This window comes from Hemiscyllium ocellatum, chromosome 37 (genome assembly GCF_020745735.1).
Source record: "Hemiscyllium ocellatum isolate sHemOce1 chromosome 37, sHemOce1.pat.X.cur, whole genome shotgun sequence".
In the NCBI taxonomy this organism is placed as follows: domain Eukaryota; kingdom Metazoa; phylum Chordata; class Chondrichthyes; order Orectolobiformes; family Hemiscylliidae; genus Hemiscyllium; species Hemiscyllium ocellatum.
Window position 1 is genome coordinate 21337499 of NC_083437.1, and position 19787 is coordinate 21357285.

The 19787-nt window shown below is 43.9% G+C and overlaps 1 protein-coding gene across 3 annotated transcripts in view; it reads right to left on the reverse strand.

Annotated features, from left to right (window-relative positions):
• The window catches only part of LOC132833604 (rootletin-like), a 97175-nt gene that overhangs the window by 27124 nt on the left and 50264 nt on the right, over positions 1-19787 (reverse strand). For all 3 annotated transcript variants that reach the window (XM_060851992.1, XM_060851991.1, XM_060851990.1), the window contains 13 exons: positions 19550-19694; positions 17695-17841; positions 16436-16666; positions 16111-16304; positions 14862-14989; positions 12415-12584; positions 11843-12022; positions 11287-11421; positions 8497-8640; positions 4200-4438; positions 3757-3916; positions 2775-2942; positions 1158-1542 (listed from right to left, as the gene is read on the reverse strand). In XM_060851992.1, coding sequence (XP_060707975.1) covers positions 1158-1542; positions 2775-2942; positions 3757-3916; positions 4200-4438; positions 8497-8640; positions 11287-11421; positions 11843-12022; positions 12415-12584; positions 14862-14989; positions 16111-16304; positions 16436-16666; positions 17695-17841; positions 19550-19694 — 2426 coding nt within the window. The remainder of the gene's footprint in view (positions 1-1157; positions 1543-2774; positions 2943-3756; positions 3917-4199; positions 4439-8496; positions 8641-11286; positions 11422-11842; positions 12023-12414; positions 12585-14861; positions 14990-16110; positions 16305-16435; positions 16667-17694; positions 17842-19549; positions 19695-19787) is intronic.

A 19787-nucleotide genomic window follows, 5' to 3' on the forward strand; every position in this document is an offset into this window, starting at 1 on the left:
CTAGGTGAGCTAAGACAATGAATGGTAGCCAGTTATTCACCCACAGGGAACACCACACACTCTCTGAAAATGATTATTGCGCAGTCATCCAACAGCACTTTTTTCACCTTCCTGAACCCAGAAGCACAACCTCTCAATCATCACTTAAAGCTGGAATTGACTAACTCAGCATTAACATTGGAACCATGCTGTTTTGTGAGGTTCAGTGCCAGACTAGTGATCGTTACCCCAAGGACCCACCAAAGCATCAATGTCAGAACATCTGAGCACAGTTTAATCATAAGTCAGCAGCATCCATCAAGGAACTGGAGATCTTCATTTACCCGGTGGTGTCAGGGAGATTTCACTCTGTGCTTTCTTCCCCCACCTCACATTCTATTTAATGTTCTCAACATTAAAGTGGCTGAAAAGAGAGGAGTTTTCCCTGAAGCTCTTTTTGTCTTTCACTGATCAGGCAAGAATGCCAAATTCTGAACCATCACTACAGTTTATACCACAGGAGAAAGGGTGCTGATTAGTTGATGAGTTGCATCTGATTGACAGAGGGATTGCCACACAGAAAGCAATAGTAAACGATAGGATCCCCGAGTTCCCAGGTAATTCAAAAATAGCACCAGGCAGGAACATATTCCTTTAGTTTGCGGAGAATGGCTTCTTGCAACCATAAATATTACAAGTCTGTTTGATTATTTTAAATTGGTTGGTAAAGTAGCTATAGTGCAGTTAAAAATGTGCAGCAAGCACCTCCAAATCAGTGTTAGAGTGAGTGCGCATGTGTCTGTGAGAGTGCATGTAAGTGTGTGTGTGTGTGTGTGTGTGTGCGCGCGCGCGCATGAGTTTGTGTTAGTGTGTGTGTGAGAGTGTGTGTGACAGAGAGAGTGTGTATGTGTGTGAGAGGGAGAGGGAGAGTGTATGTTTGTGAGTGTGTGAGAGAGAGAGAGGGGGAGAGTGTGTGAGAGAGAGAGGTGGGGGTAAGGAAGGAGAGAGAGAGAGAAGAGAGTACACATGGTCATGTGTAAACTGAATTTACAGAGTTTAGGTTTTATTGGAGGGGGAGGTGCTGTTTCGTTTTTCAAACTGATATCCAGATGCCTAGTTTAATTTTATTGATATCTCAGGAATTGTGTCAGAAATTCCTTCCTGAAATCTGTGGTCACCTTTTATTGGAGACAGTGGTCTCTGTGGTGAGATGCTGCGGCCCCTCACTGCAGGACTCTGTGTCCGTCCAGTTCGGCTGATGCCCAGAGTACGGCGGAGTGCCGAATGCAGACTCCCCAGCTTGAACTCCACGTCCCGTTTCATTCCCTCCACCCGCGCTAGCTCAGCCTCCAACCCGGTTATCCGCCCCTCAGCCGCACTCAGCTTCAGGCAGAGCTCATGGATCTCACTGTGAGCTTTCTGCAACTTCAACTCCAGGTTGCGAGCATTGTCCTGGAGCTTCTTCCCAATTCCCTGGGCCTCTTCCAGGTTGCCCAACAGCTCCTTTTCCCGGATGCGGAATTCTTGCTCAACTTCGGCCACTTTGCGCTGAAGATTGGACACCTGCAAAAACAAGATACCTGCTGGAAATCCAGGAGATACTTCAAGGTAAAGGGTCTCCAAGGCTTTGAGACCCTAATCAACTCTCACTAAGCCCATTGACAACCTCTCAGTTACAACTGCCCCTCAGCTGGTAAATCAGATACAGGAGTGCCAAGGCTAAACAAGACAACACCCTTCAAGGCTCCCCCAGGCAGTGGTTATACAGAGGAACCTCAATTATCTGGCTTTTGATTATCTGAATTTCAGATTATCTGGACAAGATCGCAAGGTCCCGATGCTTGGCTAAACTGTGTTATCTGGCATTGGATTATCTGAACATTCAATTATCCGAACAAAATACTCCCACCCGAGGTGTTCGGATAATTGAGGTTCCTCTGTACCTAGTGATTGGCTGAACCATGATGATCAGGAAGATCTTTGTTCTCATTCCTTGTCTTTACTAGATGAACTCGAATAAGGATTTTTAATTGTGTAAATATAGAGAAATTGTACTGAAAAAAGGATTGGTAAACAAGAACAAAGATTTCAGTTCAATGTCAAAAAACCTAAGGGAAGATGTGGAGAATTTATTTTCAGCAGTGAGTTATGATTATCTGAAAATACGGTCTGAAAGAGTAATGGAAACAGGTTCAATAGTAACTTTGAAAAGGAAATCGAAAAGTATTTGAACAGGAAAAAAACTGTGGGGCTGTGGGAACAGAGCAGGGAGGAGAATTAACTGGACAGCTCTTTTAATAGTTGGCATAGGCTTAACAGGCCAAAAGGCCTCCTCCTATGCTCGGTCCTGGTAATCCCGAGTTACAACAGGCTTTGGCAGCCCTGCGTTTTGCAGGAGGAAACTATTTACATCTCCGATTCCCGACTCATGTTGGACAATACAGATTGGGTGTCAGGTGAAGACAGACTGGGTTCGCTTGCGACTTGGCCACTCTGAGGAGATACATGAGATACTGGCCCCTGAGAGAGGTGAGTGCCTATAGGACAGATGGCAGGAGAACCTGTGGAAAAAGGAGGAAAGTAAACACATCTTCTGTTTTGTACATTTTTATCCAATTTGCATCCCCTATTCTATTCAAAAACAGTGACTGTCGTGCTGACAACAGAACCAAACACACAGACACACACATGCAGACCCACAGACATAAACTCTTCAAGTAACTGGGACAAGCTGCATCCACTTTGCATTTAGGTCACATCCTAGCTTGTGTTGAAGAATCAGATTACTTCTTCACCTCTTTGCGAGCAGATTCCCTGCTGGCTTCAGTCTGTACTATTTTCTGCTTCAATTCAAATGACTCGCGCCTGCTCTCCTCCTCTCGCTGCTCATCCAGGGTCACACGAGCCTGAAGCTCTAGCACCTCCTTATTCTTCTTTGTGTTTTCAGTATCCAACATCTTCACCTGAGGGATCAAAAGAAAGTACTGCATCAATAATCAGGGTGCTACGGAATTAAAAATTGTAATTATTTCAAATAATAATTGGAATCCTACTGCACCAAAAAAAAACCCTAGGATCCTGTTACATTGATTTATCAATTACGTTAATAATCATGAACTTATATGATTAATAATCAAGATGCTCATCTCTTGTTCCCAATCGCCAAACCCCTCCCCACCTTGGTCATGAATTAAAGGTAGCCCCAATATCACACACAATAGCTGGTTTTCTAACCTCCCCAGTCAACTCTTTTAAACTCCAAACTTTTACTCTTGGGTCACATGAGGTCCGAGGTATTAAAATAGCATCACACCAAGAAACAAATTTGGGAAATGCTGTCTGCATCCATTCTTTCTTAAATTCTGGCTTGAACCTATTTGTATACTGGCTTCAACATTCTCCTCTTGTAAATTATTCCACTGCCCAATTATATTTAGGTTTTGAATATCCATCAAACCTTCTTAATTGTAAAGTTCCATTTTAATTTTACTTATGTTACATGGTCTTTCCCTACCCTTGAACTATTTCCTTGAGTCAATCCCTGATCCTGGAACTTCAGTTAGCTTACATTTTTATTTTGCAAAGACAACCCCCCCTAATAGAGCACAAATCTTGGCCCACAATTTGTGACTCAGTCAATATCTTTGGGCCGGCAGATAGAAAAAAAACCCCATTTGAATCTCATTTTAACCTCTTGCTGAAATTTGGAACGTCCTATAATAGTTAGGTATTTTGATAACAATAATTCCTGATGCCTTTTCCTAATTGATCAGCTACCTGTCGGCGCAGCTCCTGAAGCTCTCGCCGCGCTTCCAGACGGGATTTCTCAACTTCTCGGAGACTTGCTCGAAGGTCTGCCGATTCCTTCTCGCTGTTCACTTTTGCCTCTTCCAGCACAGAGACCTTTTGTTCCTTCTCCTCATTAGCTCGTTTCAAACTGAAAAGACAACAGATCATAAGACGCAGGGGGCATTTTGTCATTAACAGCTCGAGCAACAGAACAGCATTATTGGGTGTTCTCTCCTGAAGGTGCTGTCTCTTGCTGAGACATTGCACAAAGGGCACTGGCAGTCCTCTGTCAGCTCACCACCTTGTGTCAGCTCACCCCTGCCACATGAGCCAACAGCTTCAGGGGGCAGTGGGGTAAATGGAGCTGGAGGCAACCGCGTATGTGTTTCTTATTCAGACTCTGAATTGACTCCTCTCGCCCAATTCCGCACCTGATCCTTTCGCTCTCTGCTTTCTTAATGTTGCCTCGCAGCTCCTGGTTGGACTGCTGAACGGCCTCCTTTTCCTTCACTTCATCAGCAACAGACCGTTTCAGGTCAGTGATCTCTTTGCGCTGCACCTCCTGGGTTTCCTGCTGCTCTCGGATCTTCCGGTGAGCTTCGATCAGGTCACGTCGGATTCCATCACGGGCGTCTTCGGCCACTCGAAGCTGCGTCTTCAGCTCCTCCACCTACAAAGGCAAGTTGGTGCTTACTCTAGCTTTCAGGCACATAGGGTAATGAGGTATAACCTGTGCCCTCAACTGCACTGTCCACCAGAGTCTTCAGTTCTACAATACTGATTGGACACAGTAATAGCTCATGGTCAAATACAACACGTGGTACATTGCAGAGGCTAGAAATGCACAACAGATTGTGAGTCCAATCTTTACGTCCTGGTGAGTTAACAAACCTCAGTCGTCATTTTAACTGTCCTTGAGTTTAAAAGGGAAAACAAATCAGTCAAGAGTTCCCAGCCGTCTCCATGACCCTGAGCCAGCCTTCACACATGGGGTCAGGTCAGGCTTGACTTTAACTTGGGATTTCTCCCCCAGCCGATTGAGGCAGCTGTCAGGCGTTTAAACACCTTCGCTCTAGTGTACAGATCGAGGGCTCCACAGCACGGTGGTAGTATTCCTATCTCCGAACCAGAAGGCCGAGGCTGAAGTCCCACCCACCCAAGGCGCGTCATAGCACGTCTGAACAGATTGGTTGGAAACTATCCAAGCATGCAGATTGGCTGCTGGGCTGTGGTAGTGGAGAACAGCTATTGTAGCTGAAACTGTTCCCCAGCAAATGTTAGAAGTAGGAGCAAGAGTAGGCTAGTTGGCCCTTTGTGCTGCTCCACCATTGAACTACATCATGGCTCATTTCCCAATTTAATGTAATTTTCCTGCACTATCCCTATATCCTTTGATATCTTCCATATCCTGAAACTTAATGATTTGTATCTTGAACATTCTCATATTCAAACCTCCACAGCTCTCGGAGGGGGCTCAGAATTTCAAAACATTCACCATCCTCTGAACGAAGAAATTCCTCCCCATCTTCGCTGCTCAATGGCCCATCTATTATTCTAAGACTGTATCTCCTGGTTCTAGATCCCCTTTCCACCAGCCAGTGAAGCATCCTTCCTGCATCTCTCCTGTCAAGCCCTGAAAGAATTGAGTGTGTTACAACTGCAATCACCTCCCTTTCTTCTAAACAGCAGATTCACACCCTTGAGGACAACAGCTAATGTAAAAGATTTTTTTAAATGGGCTGATTAACAACCATAATGGAGAATTAAAGTAAAAGGTATGAGGATATCAAAAGAAAATTCATGTGCAGCAACAGCAAACCACATCCTTCTGCTGCCATAAAGCAGGGCTGTTTGAACTCTCTCAGTGAGTACTAAAGAGCATCACCAACTTAAATAGGGAACAGACGACACAACAACAATTTACCCCTTCACCACCACCCAAGGGAACTGTTTCTGAGGTCTCCATTAAGCATTCAAAGAGTGAGCAGCATTCAACACAAGGATCAAATCCCAGGATTTACACGCATTTGGAAAGCAAGGGCTGGTTAGGGATAGTCAACATGGCTTTGTCCATGGGAAATTGTATTGCACTAACTTACTGAGTTTTTGAAGTGACAAAGAAGATTGATGAAGGCAGAGCAGTGGACGTTGTCTAATGGATTTCAGCAGAGTGTTCGACAAGGTTCCACACGGTAGACTAGTGAGCAAGGTTACATCACATGGAATCCAGGCAAAGCTAGGCATCTGACTACAAAATTGGCTTGAAGGTAGGAGACATAGGGTGGCAGTGGAGAGTTGTTTGTCAGACTGGAGGCCTGTGACTAACGGTGTGCCACAAGGATCAATGCTGGGTCCACTGCTTTTTGTCATTTATATAAATGATTTGGATAAGAACACGGGAGGTATGGTTAGTAAGTGTGCAGATGACACCAAAGTAGTTGGTGTAGTGGAGAGTGAGAGCTACCCCAGAGTACAATGGGACCCTGATCAGATGGGCCAATAGGCTGAGGAGTGGCAGACGGATTTTAATTTAACTAAACATGAGGTATTGCATTTTGGAAAGGCAAATCAGAGCAGGACTTATACAATTAATGGTAGGGATCTTGGTAGTGAACAAAGAGACCTTGGTGAAGGTTCATACTCCTTGAAAGTGGAGTCGTAGGTAGACAGTGAAGTGAAGGCATTTGCTGCACGTGTCTTGATTGGTCAATGCTTTGAGTACAAGAGTTGCGAGGTCATGTTGCAGCTGTACAGGACATTGGTTGAGGCCATTTCTGGAATACTGCATTCAATTCTGGTCTCCCTGCTATACAAGAAATGTTGTGAAACTTGAAAGTGTTCAAGTTATCGGGAGGGGTTGAAGAGACGAGGGCTATTTTCCCTGAAGCAGCAGAGATTGAGGGGTGACCTTATAGAGGTTTATAAAATCATGAGGTGCCAAGTTCTTTTAACTAGGATTGGGGAGTTCAAAACTATAGGGCATTGAAAGGCCATAGAATTAAGGTGATAGGGGAAAGATTTAAAAGGGACCTAAGGGTCAATTTATTCATGCAGAGGGTGATGCATGTATGGAACAAGCTCTCAGAGGAAGTGGTGAAGGCAGGTACAGTTACAACATCTGGGTGGGTACATGAATAGGAAGAGTTTAGACAGATATGGGCCAAATGCAGGCAAATGAAACTAGATTAATTTAGGATATCTGATCGGCATCAATGAGTTGGACCGAAGGGTCTGTTTCTTTGCTGCACTACTGCATGACTCAACGACAGTCAGAATTTGCACATTGGTGAGCAAAAATGAGAGAATTGCCAAATCTTGCTAAAGGGAAGGCAGACTGCATTAAAGGGAGTACTCAACATGACAAGACGTGGATTAAATGACAGAAAACAGACAATAGTGTTATTGAATGTGATACAGAGAGCTAGAGGTTGGGTGTATTGTTCTTCCCCGAAGTAATTCATCTGGATTTGGGTAAAGGGGACACAATATCAAAATTAGCAGAGAATAGAGGTCGCTGTGTAAAAGGAATATATACAATTTCAGGAGACCTTAAACAGATTGAGAGATTCAGAAGATAGACATGAATTAGGAATAGACTTGAGAAAAACATGAAGTAAAGCAGTTTGAGCTGATGAATAAGGAGAGGCCACACTATGGCTTTTCTTTAAATTAAAATTTAGCAAAGTCATTAAGTTTCAAGTAATTATGTAGCACCTTTGACATAATAAACATTCTGAAGTGTTCTGTAGGACTATCAACAACCAAAAATTAAACAAAGCCACAGAAGGTGATGTTAAAGCAGACAGCTGAAACACAATCAAAGAGGTAGATTTGAAGAAATGTCTTAAAGATGAAAATAAAGTTAGGAGGCAGAGAGGTTTGGAGGGGGAATTCCAGACTTTAGGTCTTGGCCACTCATAGTGGAGTGATTAAAATCTGGAATGTTGAAAAGGCCTAAACGAGATGAGCACTGATACCTTCAAAGTGATATGGGGCTGCAGGACTTTGTAGAGTTCAGGATTTATAAACGTTAATCTCTCAAATTTTAACGGCAACTTTTCTCAACTGTCAACTCAAGTGTAAAGTTCTAGGTTTATACAGGTACAGTTTAGTATAAAAAAGCAACAAGGTACCCTGTAGTAACAGGTTATCAAAATGATCATACCGCCAAAATTAGAATGTGCGGTCAGTTTTAATTGACTGACTTCAGAAGAGGCAAGACAATGGGGAAGGTGCTGGACTGACCAGTTAAATGACATTAGGGATGAACAGGAGGAGACAGGACAAAATGGGGCTCATTCCACCTGAACAAAAAGTATCAAGAGAAGTTTCTGTTCAAAATTAAGAGGATTTGAATCAGGGAAATCTGGAAAACCTATGGGTAACTACATGACTGGAAGTCTTAAATTTTTAAAAAATGCAAAATGATATCAATATTTTTTAGTCAATGTTCCCATGTGATACTGACATTCTAAAGAAAAAGTGGTAAAACAACCCATTATAGTTTTAAGAAGCAAAGTGGATAAGTGTGGGTTTCTTAAATAAAGGGTATGAAGGCCAGTCAGAGATATGTTCGGAGGAAACTTTCAGGAAGCCAGGACAAATTCAATAGAACAAATGGCCTTTACTGGACTGTAAAATTCTAAACTCCCAATAGTTTGGGTATGATTAGTGAAAAGACTTACTCGGCTTTGCATGGATTTGGCCCTTAATCTAGTGTGTACCAACCTCTCGGAGGGCAGCTTCACGCTGTTTCATTAGGTCCTTGGCTTGTTCATTCTGGGTTTTCATCTCTTGCTGGTGGGCAGTGACAGCTTCTTCAAATTGAGTGTGGAAATTCTTCAACTCCAATGTCAAATTATTAATTTGGCTCTGCAGGAAATGAAAGACAGGAAGGGACACAGGCTGAGTACACGACCTGAAACAGAGGACCAACATCTGCCTTCCCAGAGACACAGAACGATAAATAAAAGCAGTTAGGACAAAGCAACCCCTGCTGCACGTGTGGAGCAGGAATAAAGTCTCAATTGCATTCACAATGGGAGTTCAAAATAGACTTGTCAACTCATCACACATGACTCCTGACCCATATTCATCTGAGTGACTTTGTCAAACAGTATTGGAAGTTTTGCAGGTGCTTTTCTATACATTTTTGAGAGAGTGGGTGTATATGTCTGTGTGCTTGTTCCAGTCAGTGATTGAGAATTTATTATAACTATGATATTTACGTAATTATTACATTCTGAGACTGTAACAACAAAACATTAAGAAGACTATGTGTTACGACACAGGATAAACCCTCCTACTTAATTTAAACCAGCAACACAAAGATTTCTCCTGTGCAGTAATCTGTGAAAATTAGAGAGGCTAAGAACTAGTTAAAGTAAAAGTAACAACTTTATTTCTTAAAGTATAACAGAGAAGAATTAACTAACAAGTGTTTACAACTCCTTCGTCTAACCGATCTTTTATTTTCCCTTCTATAATACTAGTCCGATAAAACCCCTGATTAAGATTTACCAAAATTCAACTTTTCAAAAATCAGCCAGATGTTGAATCTTCTTTTTTTCTTCTTGGGGATTTCTGCTTCATAGGTTATTGATTGATAAAGGTACCTTTAAGAGAGCTATTCTCCAGGCAGTCTGCAAATGTCGTTGGCTTGGCAGTTCTCCTCCAAACTGTTCCATTTTCTTCAGTCTTATACTGCCAAAGCATCGAATTGTGTCATCGGCTTTTAAGATTGTCAGTATACTAAATTCAAACTTGATTGGAATTTGGTATTTTTCGGGGTCTAATTTAAACTGATTGGCCTAATTCAAATTTGTTTTGTTGTTTCTAGGCAACCAGCTACACTAGCTACTGAACCATGTTACAAGACACCTGGTACTGTCAGGTACTTCTGCTAACTTTTAACTCTCTTAAAGGTACAGTACACCCACATCTTCATAACACTTCTCCCTCAAGAAAAATGAATTATGATAATGAAAAGATGGCTTCTCTTTTTTTCTATTCTTTAACCATATTACCCTGTCTGCAACCTGCCTGACAGGAAGCCTGGTTGGTGTGATTTGATACAGATCAAAGGAAAGCTAGAATTAATTTACTGAGGAAAAAATACAAGGTCAGTACATTTGGAGACAATAGCAGTAGCCTCTCAGTTACAATGAGGATATTCCGAGCTTCCCAACGTCCCAAAAAATATTATAGATATCAGGTTGCAAAGGGCTTTGCTGTAAACCATCCATTTATTTCTAAGATTAAGGAAAATTGGTTATCATTTAGTAATAATTGGACCCCGTTACAAGGCTGACATGTTTACCATTCCTTGGGCAAAGGGCAGAGAAGCCAATTTTAAATTTAGATATAGACTTCCATATGAATCCATGAATATCAGAGTTTGGTTTGGCATTTGAAGATGGAGTAGGAATTGGAGGTAGCCAGTCCTGCACCTGAAGTACTGTTGAGCACATAGGCAGCTGAAAGATTTGCTGAGCTTAGGCCTGGAAAGAAGGAATCTATAGTATAATCCACACTGAAGGCTGAGGTTAGAAATTATTTGTCTGGAAAAGTGAAAAGGGAGAAACACCTTGGAAGTTGGGAGCAACTGTGGACTATTTGCTGCAGACAGCATAATGTCGGGTAAGTATAGAGGAAAATGTCTGTTGCTGGAACTTAATGTTTAAGTCCCCTCCTAAAATAATTAGTTCAAAGTGTTTTCTTTAGTCAATTGTTACAGTAAAAGTTTTAAAAAGTAAAACCTTGTCATGTTATTCTTTCAAACAATAACTGGAAATTCAAATTTCTCTTTCAAAGGTAACAGTCTCCACAGATATCAAATTATTTGAATGTTTGTGTATGTGTGCACATACCATTGTACACAGATATACATAACATACCATCGTCATATACATATACGCATGTCTCTCAAACTTAGGCATCATTGGGGATCTGCCTATTGCTCTGACAGATGAATGTTCAGAAAAGAAAAAGCAAAAGAAACATGCGTGTTTTGAATTCTGGATTGGCATGATCATGTACATGTTTGTTCAGGATGCAAATTGCATAACTGATTATAAACATCGTTTATTAGGTCAGCAGCAAAGGGATGGATGGGGCAATAATTTTGTGCTGAACGCTCTTACCTTGAAGAAACTGACTCAGTTCTCCTCAAACATTGAAATGGCTTGATGACAAGGGTCTGTGCAGGTTGATTCCCCTCCCAATATTGACAGAGTGTGCGCAAGTGAGAGTTTATAGAGGTCATGTGTACATGCGCGTGTGTGTGAGCATGTGCACGTGCGTGCATACAAAAAGGTTTCTGTTTGTACTTTTCACACACCCACTCCTGACTTACTCATCTTAACCTTGAATAATGTTAACTTGGATCTTAGCCAAGTTCAAGGTTGTGTGAAGCTTTGCTATCCGTGAATGGTATTGTTTCAGCACTGGGGTAATCCTCTTTCAGTAACTGATCAGGGACAGTAATGTTGCTCAGTAGGTAGAGCTGACAATACATACTCTGTCTTGTTCATGTCGGCTGTTTGTATCCCGCCTCAGCTGCTCCAGGTCCATTGAAACAGCGTTGAGCTCACGCTGAGTATTGGTCAGCTTCTCGGAGAGAATCGCCTTCTCTGACTCCTTCAAGGACAGGATCTGTCGAGAGAGACCAAATAATTAGACAATGCGACAAGGAGGAGTCTGGAGCAGCCACCAACCAGTCAGAGCTTCTTAATTAACCAGCCGGGGGACAGGGGCTGCTGTCACAATGGACTTTCAAGCTGTGAAACCAAAGTTGAATACCCAGGTCAAATAATTCCCACATTACCCAGGATATGAACGAACAGTGTAACGCCTAGTTTGCTTCAGTAAGGAAATACATACAGGACAAACACAGAGGACATGTGAGGACAAAGCTGAGAAAACCCAGCAGCAGGCTGTTGGCCACTGTGCACTGCCACTCAGAATCCCAGCAGGTCATCGCCAATGAACATCTTCATTCAATCACTAAGGTGGCTCTGAGTGAGTGGGCAGGATGAAGGGGTGGGGATGAGAGACCCCCTTGTCTTTCACCTACCTGCTGTTTCTCGTTCTCAGCCAGCAGCAATGTCTCATCGCGCTCCTGCTGCAGGGCCGTGATCTCTTCATTTAACTCTTCCTTCTCAACTTCAAAGCGAACAGAGAGCTCCTCTCGCTCCTGCTTCAGCTGATTGATAATCTCCTCCCGCTCCTCTTCCAGCCTCAGACGCAAGGCTTCCTGTAACAAAGGAACGAATACAGCCTCTTCATTAATGAGCCCACCCACGCTGGGCTGTGATGTCCCATGGCATCAGTCACCCTCTTGGCGCTTCACGGACACAGTTGACCCTCATATCTGAGCCTAGACTGTTCAGGCAAGAAGACTATTTAACTGCGGAAGGCAGCACAGTGCAATTCTTTGTCTGCTATGACCAAACATACAGTTTCTACAAAGACCAGCCATGCCTGTGATCAGCAGTGGAAGTCCCTCTCACTAACCAGTGAATCACAGTTAACTATCATAGTCCAGCGGCTATCCATTTTCCAGTTGAGATCCAGGGAGACACATCAGTCTCTATTTCCAGTTGAAGAAGGCCTTATTGTGCTCCCGAGCACTACCCTCCCCATTACCTTCTCTTGCTGCAGTCGATCCACATCCTCCTCATGGGCCGTCTGTTCCTTTCTCAGAGTGGCCTGTGCTTCGTGCTCGGTTTGGGAGAGTTTCTGGGTGAGGAGCTCCTTGTCTCGCTCTGCCTTGGTCCTCTCCATCTCCATGTCTTTCCGTACACGGTTACTCTCAACTAAAGCACAAACAGAATCGGGCCCAGGTCACGAGTGTGGTCACTTAACAGGCTGGGACAGTGGGGGCTTTTCGTTTATTCTTTCATGTGGATGTTGACTAGCATTTGTTGCTGCCCACCCCTCATTGACTTTGAGGGGCAGTTGAGATTCAACATTGCTGGCCGAGATTCACATGTAGGCTGGGTCAGGGAGAGAAGGCAGATTTCTTATTGTTAAAGAACATTAGTAAGGCAGACAGATAATTCACAGTAGTCGATGATATTTGTTACGCTCACTATTACTAAACTAGCTTTATATTCATGATTTATTAATTTTATTTAAATTGTGAGAGGTTTGAACCCATTTCCCAGAGCATTAACCTGGGTCTATGAATCACTCATCCAATTGGATAATGGATACAGTTCCACTGATGGCCTGTAGTACCTCAGCCTTCCACCCTGCAACCCTGCATCGCTCAAACCATCACCATCTATGAGCCTAGACTGAGACTATAAAGGAGAAAGTGAGGACTGCAGATGCTCGAGATCAAAGTCAAAAAGTGTGGCACTGGAAAAGCACAGCTGGTCAAGCTGCATCTGAGGAGCAGGACTATCGACTTTTCAAGCTGAAGAGCTTATGCTCAGAATGTTGACTCTCCTGCCCCTCAGCTGCTGCCTGACTGGCTGTGCTTGCCCAGCGCCACACCTTTTGACTGATATGATAAAAAGAGAAGAGATGGTGACGTGGGAACACTGAAACTGAGCTGGTCTCTGCTTTCAGCTGACATCCTGCCACATGGACCTCCTTTAGCAGTTACTCCATGTTAATGTGGAGCAGGATTCCTTGGTGACTTTACTTCCCATTCCCTGTGCTGATGTTAATAGGCCACCAGGAAAGCTAGCCAGGGTCTGCCAAACAGCTTAAACCTCGGATCTACACTTCAGCCTTTGGCGAAACTTCCTGTGAGCTGCCCAAATGAACGATTGTTGAATGGTGAGTGATGGGAGAGGGACTGGAATTTTACCACTTCAACACAGTTTTACCCAAACTGTTCAAAAACATGGAGGGTCAATTCGGACAGAGTCTAAATGCATTCCTTTAACAATGGCGATGTCTGATGAGAGAAAGTTGGGCAGGTTGAATCTATACTGTTTAGAACAAGAGTTGACCTTATTGAAACAAAAGATTCTGAAATGGACTGGGTACGCAGTTTAAAAATTAGGAGTTTTCCAATAAAGAAACATGGAGGCTTATGAGGAGGCTTGATACACTGGGTACAGAGAGGGTGTTCTGCCTAATGGGACAGTCTATGACCAGAGGTCAAAATCTCCGAGAACAAAGTCACCCATTAATGACGAAGATGAAGAGGAATTTTTTTCCCTCAGAAAGGTGGCTAATCTGTGGAATTCTTCACCACAGAAGGCTGTCGAGATTTGGTCGGATAATTATAATCAAGGCTGAAATAGACAGATTTCTACATACAGGGAATGGGAAAAATGGCAAGAAAGTGGATTTCAGGATCAGATCAGCCATAATCTCATTATCTGATGGAGTGATCTTGATGGGCTGAATGGCCTATTTCTGCTCCTACGTCTTATGATCTTCTAGGTCTGGACAGTCTTATCGGTGATAGACAAAGTACACGTTTACATCTGTTTCCCTAGACCGTTAGTCCAGGAGCAGGTTACTAGAATGTCATCAGAGGCTATATCTTGAACAGTCCTGTCTGCATCAAATATGACTGCCCAGGACACTCTCTCACTCTTACCGTCTGCCATTGGTGAAACGAAAGGATTACGAGACTGATCATCAAATTGATTTGACCACATTATCAATGCACCTCGATTCAAGTCCCACTCTGGGCCTTGCTGACCCAGAGCCTCTGGCTGAGAGCCAGGGAAACTCATCACTGGGCCCCAAGATGTCCTCTGCACAAAGAGGATGGGAAGAAACTGCATGAGAAGGATCAGGAAATAGAGGAGAGTGATTTAAGACGACTGACAAAAAAAAGGCAATAAAAGGAAAAATCATTTTAATGATGAGTGATGAAGGCCCTGGCTGAGGAGGTGGTGGAGGCAGAATCACTAGCTGTTTACAAAAAAAAAATTGTATTATTATCTGAACAGAACCAATTTTCACGCTTGGTGGAAAGGGCATTGGCGTGACATGATCAGAGAATGAGAACAGACACAATGGAGGAATGACTTCTGTCTGTGCTGTAACCATTCCTAACTTGTATGAATTGCCACAGTTTATGCTGTAATCCCGCTGAGTCACTCCTCTTCTGAGCGTCTTACCTTGCAGAGCCTCCTTAGCCACTAGCAAAGTCTGATTCTCGCCATGAAGTTGCTCTTTCCGTGCCTCCAGGATTGCCAGCTGCTGCTGAGTCTCAAACAAGGTGGTCTCCAGAGCCTCCTTCTCAGACCTGACACGATGAGAGATACAGTCAGAGACTGGGATGTATATGAGGAAGTTGGTGATACAATGACAATGTCACTGGACTAGTTATCCAGAAGTCCAGTTTAATGCTCTGGTCATGGGGTCGAATCCCGTCATGACAGATTGTGGAATCTGAATTTAGTCAAAAAAAGTCTGAAATAAAGTGTTATTCTAATGTTGATTATATCAGGGAGGGTCAGTGAGGGGTGTGGGTTATATCAGAGAGGGTCACAGTGAGGGGTATGGGCTATACAGGGAGGGTCAATAAACTTAATGCTCTTAAGGGAAGGAAATCCGGACTCAGTCTGGTCCTTATGTGACTCCAGACTCTCAGCAATGTGGTTGACTTTTAACTGGTGGGCGGTAAATGCTGCCTAACTGGCAGTGAATACATCCCATGAATGAATTAACAAAAACAAAAATATCAGAGTGTTACACTGAAGAGCATGTGGCATATCAGAGGGTGTTATGTGGGGTATATCAGAGTAATACGCTGAGGAGTATAAGATATATTCGAGTTATTAGATTGAGGGATATGGGATATTTCAGAGAGTGTTATGGTTGGAGATCTAGATTATATCAGAGTGTTAGTGAGGGGTTGGGTTTTTTCAGAGAATGCTACAGTTGGGGTGCGGTTTATATCAGAGATGGTTACAGTGAGGGGTGCAATTTATATCACAGAGGCTTATAGTGAGGGGTGTATCTTATATCAGAGAGGGTCACAGTGAGGGGTATGGTTTATAGCCGAAGGGCTTTAGTGAAGGGTACAGATTATATCAGAGAGGGTTACGGTGAGGGGCGTGGGCTATATCAGAGAGGGTCACAGAGAGGGGTGCAGTTTATATCAGAAGGGTTATAGTGAGGGATGTGGTTTATATCAGAGAGGGTCACAGTAAAGGGTGTAGGTTATATCAGAGAGGGTCACAGTGAGGGGTGTGGGTAATATCAGAGAGGGTTATTGTGAGGGGTGTGATTTATATCAACTTTGGTTACATTGAGGGGTGTGAGGTCCATGAGACAGTGCTTCACCTATACCTTTCCTTGTTCATGGATAAGCATGTATGCCACTTCTCTTTATTCCCAGCATCAAGCTGGGATTGCACCTACCTGAGAGCAGCCCCTTCATCTGCCAGTGCCCTATTCTCACGCTCGGAAGCTGTGAGCTGAACCACCAGATTCGCCTTGTCCCTGGTCACTTCTTCCTTTTCTTTGGCAGCTCGGAACAACGACTCGGTGTTGCGTTCAATCTCACAGCGAGCCTCTTGCAGTTCCTCTGCCAAGCTGTTCTTCTGCCGGGTCACCTGACGGAAAACAAAGAGAGGATCTGAGTGCTGTCGTGGGCCTGACATATGTTAAGGGTGGCTCACTGTGTAACTCTACACTATTGGTGCTAACCTGGCAGAGGGACCGCTTATAGCAGTAGTTTCTCTACCTGTCCAAGCTGACCCTGCAGCTCCCCCTTGTCCCGCTGGTATGTCAGCAGGTCATGCTCCAGCCTCTCCCGGCTCTGCTCCACGATTTGCAGGGAGTGGTCGAGGCCATGACGTTCAGTGTGCAGGTCCAGCTTCTCTTGTTCCAGTCGCACTAACTCATCGCGGATCGAGGCCTTTTCCTGTTCAACTTCTTTCTTCTGTCCCAGCAGAGTGGCCTTCTCATCTTCCAGCTACAAGACAGCAAAGAGTAAAAGAGTTTAACTAATGAGGTGCTCGGGAGCTCACATCCGTCTGTGGTTACTCTGATAACTTCTTGAAGGGGAAGCTCCTTTGGTGGTCAGTGGTCAGTTGCACTGCTCAATGTGGAACTGAACCTTCTGCGTCAGAACGGTCTGAGGTTCCACTACAGAGTCTGTTTGTGGACCTGAGCTGGAGCAGCAATGGGGATTGTGCAGTTGGCTTTAGTGTCCCTTGGTTAGGGAAGGGAAAATAAGCTGGCTTTCTGCATCTGATCACCACTCTCCGAAACTGCTCAGAAAGAATGTGCGTATGCGTATGGATTGGGTGCTGTGTATTGTGCAAGTGTGTTGTGCGTGTGTGAAGTGTGCTGTGTGATGTGCATGTGTTGCTGGTTAAAGCGCAGCAGGTCAGACAGCATCCAAGGAACAGGAAATTCGACGTTTCGGGCACAAGCCCTTCATCAGGGCTTCCTGATGAAGGGCTTATGCCCGAAACATTGAATTTCCTGTTCCTTGGATGCTGCCTGACCTGCTGCGCTTTAACCAGCAACACCTTTTCAGCTCTGACCTCCAGCATCTGCAGACCTCACGTTTTACTTGATGTGCATGTGTGTTGTGCATATGTGCTGTACATGTGTTTTGTGTTGTGAGTGCATTGTGCACACATGATGTGTGTGTTATGTGCTGTGCATGTGTGTTGGGCACACGTTCTGTGTAAATGCATTGTTCCCAAATGTTGTGTGCATGTGTTGTGCACGTGCATTGTGTGCTAGGTGCGTGTTGTGAGTGCGAGTTGTGCGCATGTGTAGTGTTTTGTGTTGTGCGCGGGTGCTGTGCACCACTGTGTGTTGTGTGCTATGTATTGTGAGTGCTGTGTGTTGTGTGCATCGTGTGCACGAGTGTTGTGCATGTGCTCTGCATGTTTTGCATTGTACGTTTGTACTGTGCGCTGTGCGTATGTTATGTGTTGTGTGCGTGCACATGTTGAGGTTTGGAGGCTCAGTTTTCTGCCTTCTTACCTCCAGGATGATCTTGTTCAGCTGCACTTTGTCCTGGGCCAGACCCTCGTTGAAGGCGCTCATCTTGGTCAGAGAATCCCGGAGGGAAGCCTGCTCTGTCCTCAGCTTGTTCAGGATGAGCTCCATCTCAGCATTTGCAGCCTCCACCTTGGGAGGAACAAACAGGACCATCACCATTTAATCTGGCACAATCCCAAAATACCGTACAATCCGCACTTTATACTCACACTTACTCATTGTAAACGACGAACCCAGGAGAATATGCCATCAGATTCCACTCCACCACACGCACACCTCCGTGTAGGTGACACCAAGGAAGCATTCAGTCCCGTAGGTGAGGGATTTTCTTCCTTTGTGTTTTTCTGACATGTCAGAGTCTGGGCTGGCTGGGGTTTCTGCTCACAACACACTCTCTCTACTGTCTCCATGGTCACACTCATTCACACAGCACACACAGTTACCCAGTTGCTAAAAATAGATACCAGCAAAAAATAAACAATTCCTGAAACGATTACTCTGGCCAAGCACAGGAACAGGAGTAGGCCATGCAACCTCTCAAGCCTGTTTCGCTATTCAAGGAGATCATGGCTGATCTGTGGCCTAACTTTATACACTTGTGTTTGACCCATATTCCCTAATACCTTTGTTCAACAAAAGATTATCTAACAAGAGAAATCACAGTTAACATTTCAGGTGGAGTGTTTCAGAACTGAGGACTTACAGCATTCGCAGTTGTTTTGTTTTTAAAACATTATCTGACTCAGATTTAAAATTATCAACTGATCCAGCATTGATGAGTCCAGGAATGTTTACACGAGCTACTCAATCACTGAAACAAGTTTTGGGAATGTTAGAGAAAATATCAGTTTTTACTCGCTCTTTCAGTGTGAACATGACTTCAGCTTACAAAGGAGCAAGATTCCTGCTCCAGTATTGCAGGTTAATTCCAGTCTATGTCAGAGGTCAGTGGACCAGTAAACTTCAGAAACGCTTAGAGATTCCTGACTTCAGGAAAAAATATGAAAGCATTACAGAGGGTGCAGAAAAGATTCAATAGGATGATTCCACAAATAAGGAATGATAGTTAGATTGATAGTTTGGAGAGGGTGGGATAGCTTTGCTTTGGAAAGAGATGGTTAAAGGGAGATTTGGTAGCGATATTTAAAATTATGAGGGTTCTGGACAGACAAGTTAGGGTAAAACTGTGCCCATTGTTAGAAGGAACAAGGGGACAGAAATTTTTGGTAGTTGGCAAAATGAGTATGGAGAAATGAGTAAATACGCTTTCTTGCCTTGAGTGTTTAAGATCCGGAATGGGCTGCCTCAGAGAGTGGTGAAGGCAGATTCAATCAGGTATTCAAGAGAGAGTTGGGTTGTAATTTAAATACAAAGAACATTACAGACAGAAAACCCAGGGAAAGACACAAGATGAACTGCTCCTTCAAAGAACCAGTGCGGATTCAATGGGCCAAATGGCCTTGTGCTATTCTGCGACAATTGTGGGATAGAGTCACAGTGCTTTAATAGGTCATTCCAACCCCTGGTTTGTCACTCAGATGTACACATTACTCAAAGAATTCCAGAGGTGACCCCAAATCTATGCTCCAATAGTTGATCTCATCCACGTTTACTAACCGAGAACAGAAGCTCAGGGTTAGAGAAGGAAGAATCAGCCAGGGTTCCTGCTCACTATCACCAGACAGGACCTGTGACCAATGGACTATGAAATTTCATTTTAACTTGAATTGGCAACTTCCAGAGAGGGAGATGAGAACTGAAGGAGGAAAACCATCACCATGTTTCCTCACTATTTATTGTTTGGTTGTGATTTTACTCTCTCTTTGAACAAACATACCTTGCTTAAAGCTTCTTCAGTTCCTGCCTTCTCACTCTCCAGCACTTCCTTATCCAGTGCTGCCTTGCTCAAGGCCTCCTTTACCAGCACCAACTCCTTTCTCATACTCGAATTCTTGACTTCCATCTGTTCAATCATCTTGTGGCTGTTGGGGAGGAAAGCGGATGCAAATTCAGGAAGGTCAGGCTGTGGGCCTGGCTTCAATTCTGAAATACCTCCTGGCTCAGCATACTGAGCC